This window comes from Megalobrama amblycephala, linkage group LG4 (assembly GCF_018812025.1).
Source record: "Megalobrama amblycephala isolate DHTTF-2021 linkage group LG4, ASM1881202v1, whole genome shotgun sequence".
Classification (NCBI taxonomy): Eukaryota; Metazoa; Chordata; class Actinopteri; order Cypriniformes; family Xenocyprididae; genus Megalobrama; species Megalobrama amblycephala.
Genome location: NC_063047.1, coordinates 297,858 through 321,575, shown reverse-complemented (window position 1 = coordinate 321,575; position 23,718 = coordinate 297,858). Strand labels below are relative to the sequence as shown.

Below are 23,718 nucleotides of genomic sequence, written 5' to 3'. Positions count from 1 at the left end.
TTTAAAACAAGTGGAAAAAAAGTCAAGAAGAATAAAATACAGTTTCATTAAAGACACAACAGCTCATGCAACTAGATTGATCTTGTCTCAAGAGTTAAAACCTGGTAAAAACTGGAAAACCACACAAAAGACTAATTAAAACTAATTAAAACTAATTATTTTCTTCTGTTTTTAATCTATGAAAATGAGTCTTAATTTCTCATGCGGTGAATCTTCTCAGTTAAACTGATCTTGCTTTAAGAATCTTTAGACATTCTGAGAACTGAAAAACAAGGCAAAAACATTCATTAAAAGCATATTTTTAAACTCAGACACAGAGTTGAAATGACACGAGGGTGAAGAAATAATCGCAGATGATTGTTTATTTGTTAGCTTGATATTTTTCGGCAGTCATTGAGAGTTCATCACATGAAAACAGCTCACATCCTGACACTATAAAGAGTGTCAAACGCGACTCCTTCTGAGGATAAAGCAGTGTCCTTCACTTCAGACGCTCCTCACTGCACATCCTCTGCTGTAAAGGCCGTCTGTGAGCGTCTCTGCCGCTTCAGAGGAACTGAGGAAAGGTTACTGATGTCACTCAACTCTAATGGCCCACAATGCACTGCTCTCATAACTCTGTTTGGAATCTGTGTGTGTGTGTGTGTGTGTTTTAACCCGACCTTGACTTTATGCATCAGATTTCTTCAGGCTGACCGACTCTGTGACGCTCCAGACAAAAGCAGTGATTTCACAACAGTTTATCTTGACGTCCAGAAACACAGCAGACGGACACACAGAGCTAAAAATCAGCGTGAACGCAACACAAAGGGATCAGGATCATATGTGGAGTCGTTTAGGAAGCACAATCGTGGAGAGAGACAGGCCAGCGCTCCATCAGTGTGCTGTGAATCATCTTCCTCTCCTACACTTTAAACATCTCAAACAATGAGTCGTGCTCATTTAGAAATGACCGCACAGCGTCTCCCGCTCACACAAATGAAACGGCTCGTTTACGGCCGCATTATCAGCAGCTCCCAGAGCGTTTGCAGCGCGGCCGCGAGAGCGGAAAGCATGAACGAGTCAAACTGCATGTGGAAATTGAGAACGGCACTAATGTCCCTCTGAAGGTTACCGAGCTCCAGCTGTTAAATCAGCTTTATTTCATCTCTCTCTCTCGCATATCTTCAGATAATGACTGCTGCTCTCCACACACCCAAATCATTTTCAGCGGGAGCGTGTCGTCAGCATCGTCACATCACACACTCCGTCTGCGTCTGTGAAGCTACCGAATGTGACTTTGAGTTAATGTCCCGCGATAACGCGTCAAACCGGCGTCTGCGTGAAGAATCAAAACCCTGACCGGATGCAGAAAACACGGATGGAATCACAGAATCCAGTCATAAAAATGGAATGTACTGTATAATGTGGAATGTGAAGGGGCTGAACACTGGATCAGATGGTGTGTGTGAATATTACAGACTGATACTGAAATCTGAAGTCTGCATCTGACCTGAAGGAGAACAGCGTCAGTGTGAGTCCAGAGAGAAGAGCCTGACATCATTAATGCCAAACAGGACATGCTGCATGAGGATAACGCCATGATAATGAAGCTGCATGTGAATATTTAATGTCATTACATTATCTTCCCCTCCGCAAGTGAGTGTGTGTGAGTGTCCAAATGAAAAGTCAAGTGATTAAATGTGTTTAATGTAATTAGCAGGTCCTCAGAAACATCAGAAGGCAGTTGATCAAACCGTGACTGGAGCAAAAGCGCACTGAACACACTGATCATGTGATTAATGGCTTCCAGTCAAAACTGCATCATGAAATGATGTTCTAGAGCACCTGAAGGTCGATACAATATTCAAAGGCCCTCCATATAATATTAACAGAACTGTAATACATACTAACTACAGTATTTGTTTGTATATTTTTCTAGCCTTTTAATGAAGTTAGATTGATATTATATCAATAATAACAATTTAATTCATTTTAATTCTGTGTTTCAGGATCCGTTTCTGTTCCAGCACAATGAAACGACTGACCGGAGCAAAGACCAGATCTGAACCGGAACCGGATTCTCTGGATCCTCATTGTAAGGTGTAGCAGTAAGATCTGATCTGAGCTCACAAATCACTGCAAAAACCGACCAAACCGCGGAAAAAACTACATACAACATCAAGCTATTGTGCTGGCTTTAAAAATTACAATGAATAAGTTCAAATTAAAAGGACACAAACAGCCGAGAGCCTCACGGGCAAAAGCACTTGTTATATTAAGCTATATTAAATATTAGTTTCATATGAAAAGTGCCAAAAAATAAGTCTGCATGAGCAAAACAAAATAATATCGAAATCTCTGTCGCTTTAACATGCATTTGAGATCCAAACATGATCCAAACATCTTCACGAGGCTCCTGCATTTTTATAGCAACAAAGTTTGATGGTTTAACGTTTGAAAATTAATATATAAATATTACTATTGTAATTGTAATGTAAAACAATATTTTTTTCCTTAATGCTGTTTTTATAGTAATATAGTATAGTAATATTTCCTATTTATTTATTTATTTATTTATTTATTTATTTTTTATAGCTATATTAAATATTGTAATTTTTTGCTGTAATATACAATACTAATAATTAATATTATATATTTCTTCTTAAATCTTTTTTACAGTGAAATATTACTATAATAATGTTTCTCATTTCATTTTTTTAGCAATTCTTAAATTATTACTACTATAATCTTTTTATAGCCATATTAAATATTACTATTGTAATTTTTTGCTGTAAAGTAGAATAATTATATATTTCTTCTTAAAAAATTTTTTATTTTACAGTGAAATATTACTATAATAATGTTTCTCATTTCATTTTTTAGCAAAAATTAATTCTTAAATTATTACTACTATCATCTTTTTATAGCCATATTAAATATTAGTATTGCAATTTTATAGCTGTAATATAAAATAATAATATTAATAATTATATATTTTTCTTACATACTAATTTTTATTAAAGTAATAATTCTTATTTTGTTGTTATTTAGCAATTTTTATTTATTTATTTATTTATTTATTATTTCATAGCAATATTAAATAGTATTGCAATTATATAGCTATAATGAAAATAATAATAATTATATATATTTTCCTACATACTCATTTTTAATATAGTAATATTTCTTATTTTTGTTTTTATTATTATTATTATTATTATTATTTCACATACATACTGCCATATAATCACGAAATTTTGGCAAACAAGCACAGCAAACCTGGAGTTTTTACTTACATTTTAAATTGCAGTTAGATTCCCCCACAATAAGTGTTAAAAAAAGCATTGAAACACTTGAAACACAACTCGCCCCGACCTGACATTAATGAATATACTCTTGTCCTGAAAACAGTTCAGACTTCGTTATATAGTGCTGACGAGCCCCTGATTCCACACTCATACTGCAGATGTGAAGTGACATCAACATCAGCTGAACTCCTACCGGAGACGATGACCTTGGCGGTGCGGCTGACGATGGCCCCGACGCCCTCCAGCGTGGCCAGGCACTGGTACGAGCCCTCGTCCGGCCGGTGGTGCCGCGAGTGGACCACGTTCTGCACGAGCAGCGACCCGTTGGACAGCTGCTGCCTCCTGTCGTCCACCACCGCGCTCAGCAGAACGCCGTCCTTCTTCCACGCGATGACGGGAATGCCCTGGTCGGAGCGCGCCTCGCAGTCCAGCTGCAGGACGCCCCCGCGAACCGTCACCGCGTCCTGCGGCTCCAGCACGAAACGCAGCTCCACGAAAGCCCGCGGAGGATCCGAGCCTGTGGACGGAGAGACCGGGAGATCAGTCAGGACAGCTTCATACAGTACAGATTCAACGCAGCTTTATAGTAGGAAAATAACAGAATCAGTGATGAACACTTCATATACATTCTGAGTAAAACCTGCTAATGTCTGCAGCACCTCATTTATTAAACACATTTATTAAATTCTGTGGTTTTTAAAAATGTGTGTGTGTGTGTGTGTGTGAGCACCAGTCTCTTCAGTCTCCTTCATTGAAATGCATTAACGTGTCTCATGTCTTGCGTTTAGCAGAAACTCTCTCCCCTCCACAGCGACTGCATGAAGCGCATTACACTCTGTCAACGCCGCTAATTCAAATGCTAATTCATACCTGCTGAGAAGCAGCTCGCTCTATCTGCATCTTTGTTTTGCGCACGAGGAGCCGATACTCCAGCGCTCAGCGTGACAAACCCTTCTGCACCGCACGGATCCAACGCATTCACACACTTCCACACACACACACCTCGCTTATTATGCAATATTTGGGCTCATTTGATCATGCTTTCAGCTCCCGGTTCACACGAGACATGTTTCTGTGATCAAAAGCGGAGCAGAACAGGCTCTGAGAGGAGCTTTTAAAAGTTTAACTTGACACTGAATTCTAAAAAACATCAACGACGCTTTCATCCAGCACAAAACATCAGAACACGTGCGTGAGAGGAGAAGGACTTCGGCTCCGTTTAACGTGCTAAATTCGTTCTGCAGAACTGCACAGACTCACGCTTCCCCCAAAATCAGAGCAGAAAATGCGCAGAAGTGCTCCATCAGGACGTGAGACAGAAACGGAGAGAAGACGGTGAATCTTAAACACCTTCAGTGTCAGTCAGTAAACGCATCTTCTGCGCTCTTCATCTCCATCTCTCATGGACGACAGCTCTTCTATATGGAATGGCGTTTTGAGATGGAAACTGTGTTATAAAGACAAAAAGAGGACAGAAGATCTGGGATGAAGCAGAACGAGCGTGAAGAGAGATGGAGAACGCCACTCGCCCTTTATTTGACACACTGAAGCAGAAGTAATTGAAAAAAACCTGTCCGGATTCCATCAGCAGCAGCAGGGGAGATTTTAAATGCGATTGACTGACAGAACGACACGGTCCACATGTGCAATGAGACAGAGAGAGAGAAATGTGGGATCTGTGGAAGGAGATCTGATGTTTCTCAAACGCACCTCATCACAGCCTTTGGTTACGAGTCTCACGGCTAGTTATTTCAACATCTAAAGTAAACTCTCATGTAGAGACACTTTCAGCATCACATCAGGAGACAATCATGTCCCACAGTCTTAAATGAGTTAAAGTCTTAAAGAGGACCTATTATGCAAAATTCACTTTTGCATGGTGTTTGGCTCTGAATGTGTGTTGGCAGTGTGTGTACACAACCACTCTATAATAAAAATCCACCCGCTCCTTTTTTTTTAATCCCCATAAATCATAAGCAGCGTCTCAGAACAAGCCGTTTCCAGATCCCTGGCAGTGTGACGTCACATTAGCCACAGGCCCCGCCCACGAATGATGACAGACACTGCCGTTTTAACATAGAAACGCCCTGAGCGAGTTCACAGCGAGTTGTACACAGTCCGCCATTGCTGCACTGACGAGAACGTCTCCCGAGCGTTTTAGGTGTTCTGTAGCTGGATGGATTAATCCACAGAGCTCTCGCCATTTACTCCTGAAATCTGAGCCGCTGAAGACGAGGCGGATTCATTTTGTTTTCGAAGAAAATTCTCCCTCAACTCTACTGAAATTCGTTTATGTCTGCGCGAATCATTTCACAGCGGACTGCTTTGTGAACGAATGTCAATACAAAGGGACAACACAAAACAAACACTGGATACGGCAGTAATGAAGGTGAGAGCACTTTATTACAGTTCATCGGAGTTGGTTTACGGATATCAAGTTTATTAAGCACCACCTGAAAAGGCCTTTATATATTTGTTTACTGTTAGTTGTTACGAGTGTTTCTGTGTAATTCGCTGTGTATGTTGATGATAATGCAAGGGAGAGAGAGTTTATGGATAATATTTTAATGCACACTTGCACTGTTTTATTAAGCTCTTACAGAGATTTTCTAGAGTGAAAACGTACGCTTCACCTCTTGTGTGAAGTACAATAAACATCATAAAACTCATCTGTAAAGTTTTGTCCATCATTCGGACGGGGTACGGTACAACAGGCTTGTACTAATATAGTGGAAGAAGACAATATTAAGTTATAAACGTAATTGAACTAAACTATACCTGTTCTATCTCCATGCAGCATATATTCCCAGTTTCTGACATTATAGTGCGTCCTGACTGACTCCTGACACCGGAGAATCAGCTCTTGAAGCTCCGCCCTCTTAGGCTGATCACAGCAGCTCATTTGCATTTAAAGGGCACACACTGAAATGGCGCGTTTTTGCTCAACCCAAAAAAGTGGCAATTTTAACTTGCTATATAAAATTATCTGTGGGGTATTTTGAGCTGAAACTTCACATACACACTCTGGGGACATCAGAGACTTATTTTACATCTTGTAAAATGGGGCAAAATAGGTCCTCTTTAAATGACCGTAAAGAGTTGTGAGGACATTGGATGCGTGTCACATCCGTGTCATATGCAGTAGGTCTTAAAGTGACAGCAGCCTAATAAACTTGCTACAGTCTGGCATTAAAGGAGACCTTTAATGCTCCTTTCACGAGATGTAATATCAGTCTCTGGTGTCTCCAGAATGTGTGTGTGAAGTTTCAGCTCAAAATCCCCCACAGATCATTTATTATAGCTTGTAAAATTTGCCCCTATTTGGGTGTGAGCAAAAACACGCCGTTTTTGTGTGTGTCCCTTTAAATGCAAATGAGCTCCGCTTTCCAGAAGAGGGCGGAGCTTTAACAGCTCAACAACAACAAAGCTGGAGAATCTCACGCAGCCAAAATGAGGATTGTCAGTAACGGTGTTCAAATATCTCTCTTTGCATTGAACTTTGAGTGTCGTAACTTTGCAGATGTTGTTTATGATCAAACAGCAACATTACACACTAACTAAAGTTAAAAAAGTCAAATCATAATCAAGGACACCTTTAATGTTAATCAAAGAACAAAAGACCAAGAGAAAATCACTCACTACTCTTGACTGAATAACTTTTGTAGCTTTAATAAGTTTGAATCTATATTAAGTTTATTATTTATGCAGTGAAGACTATTCAATTTCTGTATAGTTAGATCAAATATTTAAAACATATTGTAATTATGTTGTTTATTAATTAATTAATTTGAAGAAATAATGTGAAATTATTACAATATATAAATATATAAAAAAAACATTAATGTTAGTTAATGTTACTAGATATGTTTCTATGCATTTTTACTAGCATCTTTACATTGAAAAGACACCAGTGATGCTGACAGTTAGAGCAGATTTACTGGAGAGAAACACAACCGTGTCCTTCATCTCAAAGGGAAAAGCACACAGAACACAATTATGAAACCATCTGCAGTAGAGAAACCGCTAGAGACTCGCGCCGGAGACTCTGTTGTTCGGGAAACTGTGATTGAACGCGACTCGAGAGGCAACAGGTAGCGACCCGACACTCCAGAACTCACACAGATTAAAGGAAACGCGGCAGCGTCTGGGTTTGATGTGGATGCGGAGGATGTTTATTATCCTGTGCTGCAGTTCAAAGCCACACTGAGGTCAGTGAGTCACAACACGAGCACATCGGAGCCCAGAAAAACTCTTTTATACGCTGTAAATATAACAAACATACGTGATGAGATTCACCCTGACGAACATCTCAACTAAACACTGAACTCCTCACATCCCGTCCGCTCTCACAAATCTTCTCATCTCTTCATTATTGGCTGTCACCATGGTTACCATGTGTCCAGTCACCTTATTGATCTCTCAGTCTCACAAACACACACTCCTGTAGGTCAGACATCAGTAGTTTGACGATCTGACGATTGAAACAAAGAGACTGAGAGAAAACAGAGTGTGACATTAATATCAAATCAATTAAAACTCAATTCAAGCCATTTTTCTCAGCACTTCCCACAATGCAACGCTCTCAGATAAGCCTTTCATTTCTAGTGTGACAAACTAGAAATGATTACAGCTGTAACAACCACATTTAATATAGTGACTACTGCACACACACACACACACACAGGTCTGACCTTTGCGTTTAATCCCAATAATCCCATTCTGAGACTGTCGAACTCGCTGGAACATCTTTAATCACTTAAAACATCCTGTCAGGGGTCGAGAGAGAGCGAGCCATAAACACCTGATCAACATCAGATCTCACAGCATCAAACATCACACACTAGACCCTACAACACCGCCAAACAAAACAGGCTTTTATGAAAATGTTTTTCTACATTTATTCAATGTAACTGAATTTGTGTCAACTCTGTCAGACACATTAAAAAGCATGCTATTTGAATTTGATTCATCAAACAACATTGTAAAGTCTTCAGTTATGTAATAATGGTGTTCAGTAAAGGAGTTGAATTGAATTGAATTGAATATACTTTATTGTCCCATTGCTGGGAAATTCATCTTGGACAACCATGACATAGCCAGTACAACATTAAACTCACATAAACAGTACAAACATAATAAATTACTAATAACCACAAGCAAGATAAAACAACAATACCCTACCTGTTCTTTCATTTAAGCAATTCCCTATTAAATAGTTTGACTGCAGTTGGCACAAAAGAATTTTTGCAGCGATTTGATTTGCACTTCAAAATCCTCAATCGTCTCCCAGAGGGTAACATCTTAAAATCCTCATGTAAAATCTGTGTCTCATCAGCAACAATTTTCCTAGCTTGTCTTAAAATAGATATCTCATACAGCTCCTGTATAGATTGTTTCTCGTCACACCCAACAATCTTTAAAGCCGTGTGTACAAGTCGTACAAGTTTTGATTGGACAGTCAGGTTTCCATACCATGCTGTTATTCCATATCTTATCAAACTCTTACAAACAGACTGATAAAACAAAAATAAAATCTATATGTCTATATAAACGCCCAAGTATTTATATGATGAAACCTGTTCAATAATATTTCCATGTATTATTACAGGGCTATGGTACCCCACAGATCTGGGGTCGAAGATCATCTCAACAGTCTTTTTTCCATTTAAAATCAAGGAATTATCATCACACCATCCAACAAAACTCGAAACTTCATCAAATACTGCAGAGGTGTGATGTTCCTGTACAATAAACTCAATATTGCTGTATCACCTGAGAATTTGATTAAAAAGTTGTTATCCTGACATGACACACACTCATTAGTATATAACGTAAACAAGATGGGTGAACTAACACACCCTTGCGGGGCCCCTGTATTAGTATTTTTGACCTCCGAATAAGAGTTGTTAATCCTCACCTGTTGTGTACGGTTTGTTAAAAAAGAGCAAAACCACTTAATACAAAAGGGGTTCACGTTCAACTCTGTCAGCTTCCTAATGGAGTTATGTGATGAAATATATTCTCTAAATTTTTTTCTTGGGTTAGGGTTATTATGAACAATCCAGTTCTTAAATTCCTTAAATCTCTAACCTCCTTTTTAATATTAAACATAAATAACCAATGTTCTTAAGTAAATCAGACATGGTATCACGTAGTTCATTTGATGTTTTAATATCTTAACACAATAAATTGAAAAAAAAACAAAAAACAAAGATATTTCTTTCAAAATTTACAAAAACCTCCACCTGACGGTGTTAAATACTGACGGGGTTGACAAATACTGACAGAGCTGACGAATACTGACAGAGCTGACAAATACTGACGGAGCTGACAAATACTGACAGAGCTGACGAATACTGACGGAGCTGACGAATACTGACAGAGCTGACAAATACTGACGGAGCTGACAAATACTGACAGAGCTGACGAATACTGACAGAGCTGACGAATACTGACGGAGCTGACAAATACTGACAGAGCTGACGAATACTGACAGAGCTGACAAATACTGACAAAGCTGACGAATACTGACATGTTGACAAATACTGACATGTTGACAAATACTGACGGAGTTGACAAATACTGACGGGGTTGACAAATACTGACGGAGCTGACGAATACTGACAGAGCTGACAAATACTGACGGAGCTGACAAATACTGACGGAGCTGACGAATACTGACAGAGCTGACAAATACTGACGGAGCTGACAAATACTGACGGAGCTGACGAATACTGACAGAGCTGACAAATACTGACGGAGCTGACAAATACTGACGGAGCTGACGAATACTGACAGAGCTGACAAATACTGACGGAGCTGACAAATACTGACAGAGCTGACGAATACTGACAGAGCTGACAAATACTGACAAAGCTGACGAATACTGACATGTTGACAAATACTGACATGTTGACAAATACTGACGGAGTTGACAAATACTGACGGGGTTGACAAATACTGACGGAGCTGACAAATACTGACATGTTGACAAATACTGACATGTTGACAAATACTGACGGTGTTGACAAATACTGACGGGGTTGACAAATACTGACGGAGTTGACAAATACTGACGGAGTTGACAAATACCGACAAAGCTGACCAATACTGACGGAGTTGACGAATACTGACGGAGTTGACAAATACTGACGGAGCTGACGAATACTGACAGAGCTGACAAATACTGACAGAGCTGACGAATACTGACAGAGTTGACAAATACTGACGGAGTTGACAAATACTGACAGAGCTGACAAATACTGACGGAGTTGACAAATACTGACAGAGCTGACAAATACTGACGGAGTTGACAAATACTGACAGAGCTGACAAATACTGACGGAGTTGACAAATACTGACAGTGTTGACAAAAACTGACGGAGCTGACGAATACTGACGGAGTTGACAAATACTGACAGAGCTGACAAATACTGACGGAGTTGACAAATACTGACAGAGCTGACAAATACTGACGGAGTTGACAAATACTGACAGAGCTGACGAATACTGACGGAGTTGACGAATACTGACGGAGTTGACAAATACTGACGGAGCTGACAAATACTGACGGAGCTGACGAATACTGACAGAGCTGACAAATACTGACGGAGTTGACAAATACTGACGGTGTTGACAAAAACTGACGGAGCTGACGAATACTGACGGAGTTGACAAATACTGACGGAGTTGACAAATACTGACGGAGCAGACGAATACTGACAGAGCTGACAAATACTGACGGAGTTGACAAATACTGACAGAGCTGACAAATACTGACGGAGTTGACAAATACTGACAGAGCTGACAAATACTGACAGAGCTGACAAATACTGACGGAGTTGACAAATACTGACAGAGCTGACAGAGCTGACAAATACTGACGGTGTTGACAAATACTGACGGTGTTGACAAATACTGACGGGGTTGACAAATACTGACGGAGTTGACAAATACTGACAGAGCTGACAGAGCTGACAAATACTGACGGTGTTGACAAATACTGACGGTGTTGACAAATACTGACGGGGTTGACAAATACTGACAGAGCTGACAAATACTGACGGGGTTGACAAATACTGACAGAGTTGACAAATACTGACGGTGTTGACAAATACTGACGGTGTTGACAAATACTGACAGAGCTGACAAATACTGACAGAGTTGACAAATACTGACGGAGTTGACAAATACTGACAGAGCTGACACAAACTGACAGTGTTGACAAATACTGACGGAGTTGACAAATACTGACAGAGCTGACAAATACTGACGGTGTTGACAAATACTGACGGTGTTGACAAATACTGACGGGGTTGACAAATACTGACAGAGCTGACAAATACTGACGGGGTTGACAAATACTGACAGAGTTGACAAATACTGACGGTGTTGACAAATACTGACGGTGTTGACAAATACTGACAGAGCTGACAAATACTGACAGAGTTGACAAATACTGACGGAGTTGACAAATACTGACAGAGCTGACACAAACTGACGGTGTTGACAAATACTGACGGAGTTGACAAATACTGACAGAGCTGACAAAAACTGACAGAGTTGAAAAGAACTGACGGTGTTGACAAAAACTGACGGAGCTGACACATACTGAGAGTATTTATCAAGAGTAAAGAGTGCAGCACATATTTATATATAACTGTGGGCGGAGTCGGGATGTCCATTAACAGTATATCGCTGAAAAGGTATTTCACACTTCTTTGTGAAGAACTAAACAGAAGTTCACCGTAAGTATATCAGGCCCTGACTCAGAGCTCGGCATGAAGTTTTACAGAGTTAGTTCAGTCCTGCATCTGTGACCCAAACACTGATCCTACTGCATCCTGGACATCCAGCAGCACTGCAGCACCAAAACTCATGTCCGGGTTTGATTTAAGACTGCGGCTGACATCATGATAAAGAGCAGGCACTGGTCTAGATGCTGCAGTGCTAAAGGCTCCCAGGGGACCTGCGGAGATCAGGGTGGAGACGGCAGCTGCTTCACTGCGCGTCTGGGCCACAGATGGGGCTCAACCGGGGAAAACCTGATGCAAACACAGTTTATCTCATCTCACAAACACACTACAGCCATGTCAAAGAGATGCAACCAGCAGAAACACTAATAAAGATCATAAAGTTGCTCGTTATTAATAATGAATCAGATCAGATCATGTCAAAATACATGATTACAGCTCTTAAAATTATCATTCTCTCATTATTTACTCGCCCTCATGTCGTTCTTTTGTCGAACACAAAAGAAGACATTTTGAAGAATATTTTTTTGTCCATGCAATGAAAGTCAAACGGGTCCAATGATGTTTGAACCCCAAAGTTTCACAAAAAGTTATAAAGGTTTACAACAATATGCAAGTAAATGATGACAGACATCTTCACCAGTATCAAACCCAACATGAACAGATCGGAGAGTCACGGTGTGTTTGTGAATCGGTTCATCGTTGTGTTTCAGCTTGTTTAATGCGGTACGAGAGACCGCAAGATCTCTAACGCCTCTGCTCATTTGACTAAAGCACAATTACCCAGGAGAATGGAATAAATTATGCAAAACAGGCTTTAACTTCTATTAATGCTGCCGTTTATTTGTCAGGCAGGAACGCAGACGTTGTCCGTGAATCTGACGTTCAGTGTGTGAAAGTCACAGAGCGACGACACTAATGTCAGCTTTATTTCTACAGCGCTTTATACAGTAAAGATAGTTTCAAAGCAGCTTCAGAGTGATAAACAGGAAAATAACAGAATCAGTGATGCAAACTTCATCAAATTCTGCTGTAAAGCAGCTCTACAGAAGATAAAACACTTTTGTTTTCCAGAAAGAAATATTGAAACATTCTTAAATCAGGATATATTTATTTGACAAGCAAAAACAAATATCTGCCAATGGGGTCAGAAAAATAAACTAAATTCAAAGTAAAAATTTGACCCCATTGGCAGATATTTGTTCTTGTTTTAAGCACAAACTCACTTCATTTTGATGCATTTTTCATAAAACAAGTCTTAATATCTTCAGTCATTTTTCTTCTACAGTAAATGTATCTTGATTTAAGAATGTTTAGATATTTGTGCTGGAAAACAAGACAGAAACACTGAGGAAGAACATCACGTTTTCAGTGTAGTGTCATTATTCATCTCAAACCAGATTCAATGTTGATTCAATTCAGTTCAATAACAGTGTTGATGCTGCAAAATCCATCTATTATAAAAACTAATTAGATTCAGCCATAAAGCAGAGTCGTTATTCAGCTCAAATCAGTCCATCAGGAACATCCAGCACTTATTTCAAGCGAGAAGAAGTAGAGCCGTGACACGAGAGCAGAAAATGAGTATCCGTAAATTGTGCGTCTGCGTGAACCGTCTGAACCTTTCAAACGCGATAAGGCTTAATGAAACGTCGGTGTGAGAGCGCTGAATGATGCACCGCTCCAATCATCTGTCTCAATAGCTCAGCGTGAAGGCTTTGGAAATTAGCATGTGTCCTTATCAAAGCGATGACTCGACAGGCGTTCTCTCGTTCAAGGAGAAAGTCCTCACATGATTTATATCCATGCACGCAAAACAAACCGCGCCACATTACTGAGTTGACTGATACATATTAATTATGTCAGTGACAAGACTGGAACAATGGCACGGGGATTCCTCACACTTATGAGACACAAACAAATGATGCAGGATCATGATGCATGCTGGGACGCCCCGTGAGCGCGGGTTTAACCCTCATAAGCGGCGTCCTGGAGTCATTATCCAGGAGCTCTGCGTTTGACAGGCAGACTGACGGACCCTCGGGACGCTGGTAATGAACTCGACAGCGCTCCATACGGCACACGCTCTAATGAGAGGCGCTCGACATATGCTGCCGTACGGCTCGCGAGTCACGTGATCATACGACCTCGCTGACGTCACCGCATGAGACAGTGATGAGCATCGAGACATTTATGGGTTGAATTTTGTGCTCGAATTTACATTGAAAATCGTGTAGATTATTGAGGAATTTTGGCCTTTCTATGACTTTTATGAGTGATACGGTGTACGATGTTCACCCAGCGGGCAAAAAAATGGGGTGTAAGTTATACCCCTGGGGCATAAGAGCTGCCCAAAGGTGCCCCATAGACATACTATAGTGAAGAGCAACCATTTAGCAAAGACCTATATCTCTGCATCAGAACATCGTAGAGACATGGGGGTTGGCTCTTTTGACTCATGCTAGCAAACTGGACTTCCAACATGCTACATATGCTATCAGTGAATAGCTATATGCTAATAGCAATTAGTTTACTGTTGAAACATGATAAAAACAAGTCAAAATGTGCTAGCATCATGCTAACAACATGCTAATCACGTTAACATCTTGCTACAGACATGCTAGCAACATGATAATCATGTTAACATCTTGTTAGAAACATGCTAATTGTGTTAACATCACGCAAACAACATGCTGATCATGTTAGCTTCAAGCTAACAACATGCTAATCATGTTAGCATCATGCTAGCAACACGCTAACATCTTACTAAAAATATGCTAGCAGTGGAGGGGGCAGTATAGTTGTGCACGGCATGCACCACTCACATTTTCTTCAGGAAATGTACATGTCTAGTTATAATTATAATCTCTAATCAACAAGAGAAGCTTTACGGGTTTCTGCAGTTTTACATCAAAGCTCGGTGGTTTTAACATATGAAAATAACGAAATTAAGACAGCCATAAATATTAGTATTGCAATTCTACTGTTGTAATTTTTTTTTTTTAAATAATTCTATTTTTTTTTCCCTAAAAATATTAATATAAAACACTATAAAATTACCCAGTTGTTTGATTTACAGTGAAATAGTACAGCAATAATATTTCTTTCTTGCTTTTATTACAACCCGAATTCTGGAAATGTTGGGAGATTTTTTAAATTTGAATAAAATGAAAACTAAAAGACTTTCAAATCATATGAGCCAATAGTTTATTCACAATAGAACATAGATAATATAAATGATTAAACTGAGAAATTTTACACTTTAGCAATTCGATGCCTGCTACAGGTCAAAAAAATTGGCACAAAAAAAGCAAAACTGGAGAAATCTCTGTGCGTAAGGAACAAGGCTAAAGACCTTTATTGGATGCGCGTGGTCTTCGGGCCCTCAGACGACACTGCATCACTCATCGTTATGATTGTGTCAATGACTTTACTAAAGGGGCCCAGGAATTCTTCCAGAAACCACTGTCGGTAAACACAATCCACCGCGCCATCTGCAGATGCCAACTAAACCACTGTCGGTAAACACAATCCGCCGTGCCATCTGCAGATGCCAACTAAACCACTGTCGGTAAACACAATCCGCCGTGCCATCTGCAGATGCCAACTAAACCACTGTCGGTAAACACAATCCACCGCGCCATCTGCAGATGCCAACTAAACCACTGTCGTTAAACACAATCCGCCGCGCCATCTGCAGATGCCAACTAAACCACTGTCGGTAAACACAATCCGCCGCGCCATCTGCAGATGCCAACTAAACCACTGTCGGTAAACACAATCCCCCGTGCCATCTGCAGATGCCAACTAAACCACTGTCGGTAAACACAATCCGCCGCGCCATCTGCAGATGCCAACTAAACCACTGTCGGTAAACACAATCCACCGTGCCATCTGCAGATGCCAACTAAACCACTGTCGGTAAACACAATCCACCGCGCCATCTGCAGATGCCAACTAAACCACTGTCGGTAAACACAATCCGCTGCGCCATCTGCAGATGCCAACTAAAGCTCTATCATGCAAAAAGGAAGCTATGTGTGAACATGGTCCAGAAGCGCTGTGGTGTCCTGTGGGCCAAGCCTCATTTAAAATGGAAAATGGAAAAGTGTTTTATGGTCAGACAAGTCCAAATTTGACATTTTTGTTGGAAATCATGGACGCCGCTAACCCTAACCGTTTAGTAATAATAATAATCATCACTATTATTATTATTCATTAATAATAATTGTTGTTGTTGTTGTTTTTGTTATATAGTCATTTGTTATATAGTCATTTATATATATATATATATATATATATATATATATATCACATTTAATCACAAATTGTGCAGCCCTTTAAACAAGCAGAGAAAATGTGGATTTTTATCAATTTGATTTTTCCCCCAAATTGTGCAATCGTAATTGTGAAATATATAATGAGATCACATTAGTCATAACATGTTTGTCACACTGCCACCCTGATGTATTAAACAGCACTGTTTATGGAAATGTAAATTACCTCATTACAGACATTAAAGAGCTCAGATAATTGTGGAAAGGCCTGACGAGTCTCTGTGTCCTGTGTCGTCCTGACCTTCTCCAAAAACATGAGGAGCTGATGGAGTGTTTGAAGAGCGTCTGAAGACGTGTTTCTCTCCATCATTAATAGATGATGATGATTCTCATCTCACACTTCTGAGCTCAGCAAGAGACCAAACCAACAGAGCTCTAAAACACACTGTGTGTATACTCTGTTCCTCTACACACACTGTATCTGACACACACACACACACACACACACACACAGGTTTGATTTGCTATCTTAGTGAGGACATTGCATAGACTTCCATTGATTTTATATCAGGTCAGTGATATTTTCTCTACTCTACTCCTAAACCCGCCCATCACAGAAACATGTAACCATCGCTAGATTCAAATAAAAACATCTTTTGGCTGATTTAAACTAGTGAGGACCAGTCAATGTCTCACTAGTGGGTTGTGAAAGTATTTCACAATGTAAGTGAGGACATTTGGTCCTCACAAGGATAGCCAAAACAAGTACAGAAAACACACACACACATACACACACACATCATATCTGTCTGTCTGTCTGAATGAAGCTTCTCCTGGTTTCCATGCTCTGGTTTAAGGATCAATCCCACTGAACATCTCGTTGTCCTCCAATCGATCAGAGTGATTGATGGATGAATGATTGAGCAGAAAGACGGATGGATGGATGGATTGAGATGGACACAGACTCAAGACGGAGCAGAACCAGTTCAGATCTTACAGGTCGAGTAACCAAATCACTCACTGATCCTAACTGAGAGAGAAACAACAAAAAACCAGAATCAAATCAATGAAACACTGAAGCTCAGATATCAGCACTGATCAATGGCTCATTCTGTTCAGTTCATTCATGCTTTTATTGCTATTCTACTGTCCAATAAATAAACAAATATTTATAATACATAACTAAATAAATATTTTAAAGTAAATAGATGCTTAATATGAATAAAAAATATTTAAAATAAATAAATATGCATTTTCACTAAATAATTAAGATATTTATGATAAATAAATGAATATTTAAAATGAATATAAAAAAATGCATTTTTACTAAATAAACAAATATTTATAGAAAATAAATATCATAAATATTTATAATATTTATTTGCTTATTTGGTGACAATGCATATTATTGTATTTATTTTACATATTTATTTACTTAAGTAAATGAATATAAATAAATAAATAAATAAATAAATAGATACATAAATAAAAGCATTTTCACTAACGCGGTTGAAGACAAGGATACGGATGGACTGGAAACATCTACATGACAAAAGAAAGGGAAGTAAACAAGAACTAATTCATTTTACTTGATAAGTTTATCTAAAATATCATCGGTTATTCACCGTTAAATTTATTTCACATGTATACGAGGGACACTTATTTAATAGAACGAGCCAATTTCTTCTCTATTCATCTGAATTTCCTTCACCAGTCAGAGCTGGTCACCGGTGACTGGAGAAGCAATCAGCTCAACTAATGAAGCCGCGTCGTTCCAGAGCTTCAGCCGGAGATCAATGCGATTGAATATGATCGACTGAGGGATATATCCTCTGCTGACAGCTATGGCAATATCGATCCCGTTCCCAATATCCATCAAACCCGCAGTCACCAGCGTCTCATACATTATTCAGGCCTTCAGCTCCAGCGGCGTGTGTTAATGCGTATGGACAGAACATTCACAGAGCATCATTACTGAAGCCAGAGACGCAGATGAAGCAGAAGAAACATCAGATCAGAGTCGGAGAGCTTCAGCTGGAACGCTGCAGGGTTTATTATAAATGAATTATCCGTAGTTTTCAAATTCATGTTCCTCGTACTCTTTTCCCTTTCCCTTCTCTGATGACGAGGGCGGGGCAACCTGTCACTCACATGAGATCCACCAATAGCAAACCACAACCATCCAATCAATTCTCCACAGACAAAATCAAGCCCCGCCCTACATTTGCTCTTGTTCGAGAAGCGTTTCACTCGGATATACGGCACAATTTTTAGATATTTTGGGGCAAAAATACTAATTAAAACAACAATGAACAGTGAAGGGCTTTAGCTGAAGAATCATTCATGACGCCACCAGAGAAACCGAAGCTCGAGTGATAAACACGTGCGTCTCTCTCTTTGAAGCTCCGCTCCGGGAACCAGAGGCTCTGAATATCTGAACATTCGACTGACTTCATAGTTATCAAGCATCCGCACACACGCTCTCCTGCGTTCAGAGGTGCGTCACATTCAGCCGATAGCTCCATCTATCCAGAATGACACATCAGAGGAGGACCGGCTCTCTCTCGCACCTGTTCCGAGCTGTTCTCCAAACGCTGTCAGCCATCTTGCCATGCCACATTGATTTTTCAATTTCAGCCCTCTTTCTCATTCGCCGCCGCAGCGCTCGGGTCTGATGAGAGACGAGACGGACACAGAACGCCACATCATCTCTGATTAAACACTCTCAGTCTGATTAACAAACATTCACAACACACTCTGCTTTGATTCAACAAATCATCAACATTTACATCAAAATAAGTAATAAGTCGAACACGTTTGTCTCACATACAGCGAGAGTGATGCAGCCGAGGACCCTTTAGTCAAATATTCTTAAAAATGTGGAAAAGATTTTAAATTATATTGCGTAGTTGTGCTTGGAGTCGATTGTTTTATTTGTGATAACACAATTTTCGAAACAAGAGAACCAACAAAATATTAATAACTGATTATGTTGTAGTCGATGTTTGCTTTTTCCTGTCAGCTTTTTGTTTCTCTATGCCAGGGGTCATCAACTATATTTGTCCAAGGGCCAGAATTTTTCTCTGCAGACACTGTAAGGGCCAGATACTCGTAATATAAAATAAAATTCGAATTGTATCCTAATATGTTATTATTTGATATACTAATTCTAATTCCAAATGTATTTTATTTTTTACATATTACCTGTACTGCAGCAAGCCACCAGGGGGCGATAGCGATATTTTAGGCTTCATATTTGTGAGGCTTTCAAGCTGTCCATCACTGTCACGCAATTGTGCGCTAATCCCAGGCAAGGAAAATTTTGACATTTGTGAAAAAATGAGCACGTGAAACAATAAAAGATGTTCAATGAGAGCAACGCGTTTATCGTCATTCTTGACTGAAGGCAGGCTATGGCACAAGCTACTTTTCAGAAGGGTTTTTTTTTTCGTTAGATTTAAAAATAAATAAATATGGAACGGACCCGAATATTCAAATATTCGTTCGGTGGGTTGGTATTCGATTTGAAAATTTGACATTCGAATATTTTTTTATTTTTATTTTTTGCACACCTGGGATCCCCCGCGAAACGATTCTCATTCCCCCTTGAATAAGGCCGGCGACACACTGGCTGCGTGAGCGTCTCAGCTGCGTGGCGTGTCCGTTTTTATGTCGGCTCCCATATTTAACAGGTTGGAGTTTGCACACTGAGACACGCGTCTCAGGCGCGCTCGAGCCACGCGGAAAACGCGTGCATGCTAGAAATAGAACCGACGCGTGTTCCAGCAACGGGAGTGTTCAGAACAGCGGAGTTTGTATGGACCGAAGTGCATGTCTGAGCTTGTGTTTTGTTGCTTTGACACTGTGGAAAATACAATAATAGAAACAAAATGTATTAGCATTTTTACCCGTTATTATCAATCTAAATTAATCTCGTTTTTAATTTAACTTAATTTCGTTTTTCTTTATTTAAATTTCATTTTTCTTTATTTAAATTTCGTTTTTTCTTTATTTAAATTTCGTTTTTGTTTATATAAATTTCGTTTTTTCTTTATTTAAATTTCGTTTTTTCTTTATTTAAATTTCGTTTTTCTTTATTTAAATCTACCCTTACTGTGCCAATTTGTTAGTCAGAAAAATATTAGACTACCTTAAAAGTATTGCTTAATTTAACAGACCTGTGTGTGTGCGTTTTATATCACTAGTGCAGTGTCCGTTCTCGGAGCATAAGCCCTGCCCGCATGAGGTGCGCCGCTGTAGTTTACTAAAAGTTTATTAATTCTGAATGTGTCGCGTCTCGCGTGTCCATCTATATTGCACCAAATGCGACACTGCACTGCCTTGTGAAGTCGATTGGATGAACGGTTCTCGAAATAATAAAAATGCAAACGGACATACAGACACAGATTCCTGCCTTTATTAGAGAGAAAAATATGTTCAGCCCCTCTCTCCGAAGAGTCGATGTTCATTACTACCGAAGCTTCGAAGCTCAAAAAATGGTATTCGGACCAGCCCTAAACTTTTTTCCTCTTACAAGGCTATTCCTGAATTCAGTATTATTCTGGGGGCCGGATGGAAATCTCTGGCGGGCCGGATTTGGCCCGCGGGCCGCCAGTTGACGTTGCATGCTCTATGCAGTTTTTTTTTGCATAGTAAAATAAAACTTGTAGCTGTAGTTACAGCATCAAAACAGACTGTTATTTTTGCTGTATATCAGATTCACACACAGCAAATTGTATAATATTTACACATTTCTAGTAATTGTACAGTTAATTCACATACTGTATGTTTTAGAAAGTTTTGGAATATTTTTCCCAAATTTGTCAGTACCGAAACACAATAATAAATTATTTAATTAGAAGGGATACATTGACCTATTAAAGAGGTGGTTTAGTGCGATTTGACTTTTTTAACTTTAGTTAGTGTGTAATGTTGCTGCTTGAGCATAAACAGCATCTGCAAAGTTACAGCTCTGACAGTTCAATGCAAACAGAGATATTGTCTTTTAAAGTTAAGGCAGTTTATTGCCTACAAAAACGACCGGTTTGGACTACAACGAGCTTCTTCCCGGGTTGGTGACATCATAAACCCTGCAAAACACGCCTCCGGAAACATGCAACAAAGTGGGCGAGGCCATGTGGTGCAGCATATGGAAGCGGAAGAGTTGAGTACACCGGACGCGAGCGACACGTCAAAAGATAATATAACCCATTATAATCTGTGATATTTTCCACACTGGATGCGAAGCTAAAGACAGCTTCCAGAATCTACACGAGTTCAATGCTGGATTTGCACAAAGGCTTTTACTAAAAGATGAAGCAGTTCCCACTTTAAAAGCAGAAGCTGCTGATTATTGGTGTCAAACTGTAAGTGTGTTTTATTGTTTGTACATGTCTTTTAAACGTATAGTTCTGTTGCTATTTTTGGTTGCATCGAGGACATGTACAAAGAGCAACTCGTTTTTGCTTCGTTAGCCAGTTAGCTGTATTATAGTGCATACTTCAACAAACACCAACAAACGTCTCTGTTCTTAGACAAACAGTTGCTCATGCTGTAAATTAAACGCATACCTTTACAAAAATGTGACTACTCAGTCATGTATTCGGCTACAGTAAAGCTTTAATCAGGATTAAACTGTATATTGAAAGCTAACAAACAGCAGTGACAGCATCTAAACACTTTGACACAAATACTACATGAAATACCATTCATAAACGTCCTTTAAAAGCCGCGATTGTGGTTCATCTGGGTTCAATTTGATACAGCAATATAATCAAATTGAGCATACAATATAACCGAAGTCCACGTATCCGGTAACAAATGGTAAGGGGCGTGGCGTTTCCGGACGTTTCAGCGAATCACGATGGCTCTGGATTACACTGGGCCAGCTAACCAATCTGAACACACTGCGTATTTCAGAGGGAGTGGCTTCATAGAAGCAGGAAGTCAAACGAGGCGTTCATATGACAGTGGAAACAGAGGTGTAGAATAAAGGTAAAATATATGAAAAATACAGCGTTTTCAAAAAACGAAGCATTAAGACATGTTAAACTGCGCCCCAAAAACACAATCAAGCCTAGAAAAAAAAACACTGAACCACCCCTTTAAGATTGTGTTCACATCCACCTTGGAAATATATTTTTTGCTATTTTTTTAAAAAGTTTTCACAGGTAAATCAATAACAATTACAATTTTAACAATATTTCAAGTGTAATTTATGAGATTTGTTGTATTTCGAATGCAATCTTTCTTTGTAAAAGTCATAAAGTTTATCAAACTGATTTCAAAGTGAAGGATTCATTAGTTTGCATAAACATTGATTGAATCAAACACTATAATAACATCTGAGCTGATCATTCAGTATACTTTATTTTTGACAAATCATCCCATGATTCGGTCGTGACAGTAATGTGTTGGTAGTGAAACATCACATGACACAATTTAACTCTCATACTAAAACATATTAAAATACTAATGATTTGCGCTTGATTTGCGCTTTTCTACATAAAATTTCATGATTTACAAAGAAAATATGAAATAAATATTATTTTTGAACTTCACTTAAAAAAAAAAAAAAAAAAAAAGTTATTTTTTAAAAACAACAATTGAAAAAAAAAATATTTCAATATAATTTTCACAAGTTGAAATTGAGGGGTTATAGCGTTTAGGACAGACACCTCCCAATTGAAAGTACCCAATAAATGCTGATTATACTAATCTTACTGATATTTTAAATATTATTGTGGGATTCAGTAGATAATAGAAGGATCTTAATAAACATCTAAAAATGCTTTTAAAATGCGTTTTTTGGTTGTGGGACAGCACTTCTGTAAAATGGCCCAACTGTAAGTGCACAGCATTCACACACAGTAGTTTATTTTATTTGTTTTCCTTTTAACTCAAATGACTTTCAATGAACATGAATGTGGAAGAAGGAAGAAGGCAACATGTATTCTTTTCAGAGCAGATCATTTATAGAATGTGGTCAACTCTTCCTGAACAGCAACACCAGCGGTCAGAGAGCAGAGACCTGCAGCCCTCGATCGATACACAGTCAGATGAACAAACCCTGCAGCTCCTGAGAGTCTGAGCGCATCCCAAACACACAACATTCCAGAGACCAGGAAGATATTATAAGACCTGAGGAGGTCAGAGAGAGAAACGGCAGCGAGGAACAATCCTTCGCTGAAGCCGAATAAAGCCGCATTCCCGGCGATCAATAGCAGCGCTGTGTATTCTCCTCTCGTCGGAGCGGCGCTTTCTAAGAGGATCTGGGAAGATCCGTAATGCCCTTAAGCCTTTCCTTACTCAACATGAATATCACACCCTCCACTCATATCTCCATTCAGGGAAACACACTGCCGGGGATTTGGACACTGCCGAGGAAAAGGCCAATCT

At 39.3% G+C, this 23,718-nt stretch overlaps 1 protein-coding gene across 1 annotated transcript in view; it reads right to left on the bottom strand.

The window, feature by feature from the left end:
• Nucleotides 1-23,718, bottom strand: part of dcc (DCC netrin 1 receptor) — a 155,211-nt gene that overhangs the window by 118,924 nt on the left and 12,569 nt on the right. The window contains exons 2-5 of the mRNA XM_048186510.1: nt 12,128-12,301; nt 7,720-7,782; nt 7,186-7,256; nt 3,484-3,869 (exon numbers count right to left, since the gene is read on the bottom strand). Coding sequence (XP_048042467.1) covers nt 3,484-3,869; nt 7,186-7,256; nt 7,720-7,782; nt 12,128-12,301 — 694 coding nt within the window. The remainder of the gene's footprint in view (nt 1-3,483; nt 3,870-7,185; nt 7,257-7,719; nt 7,783-12,127; nt 12,302-23,718) is intronic.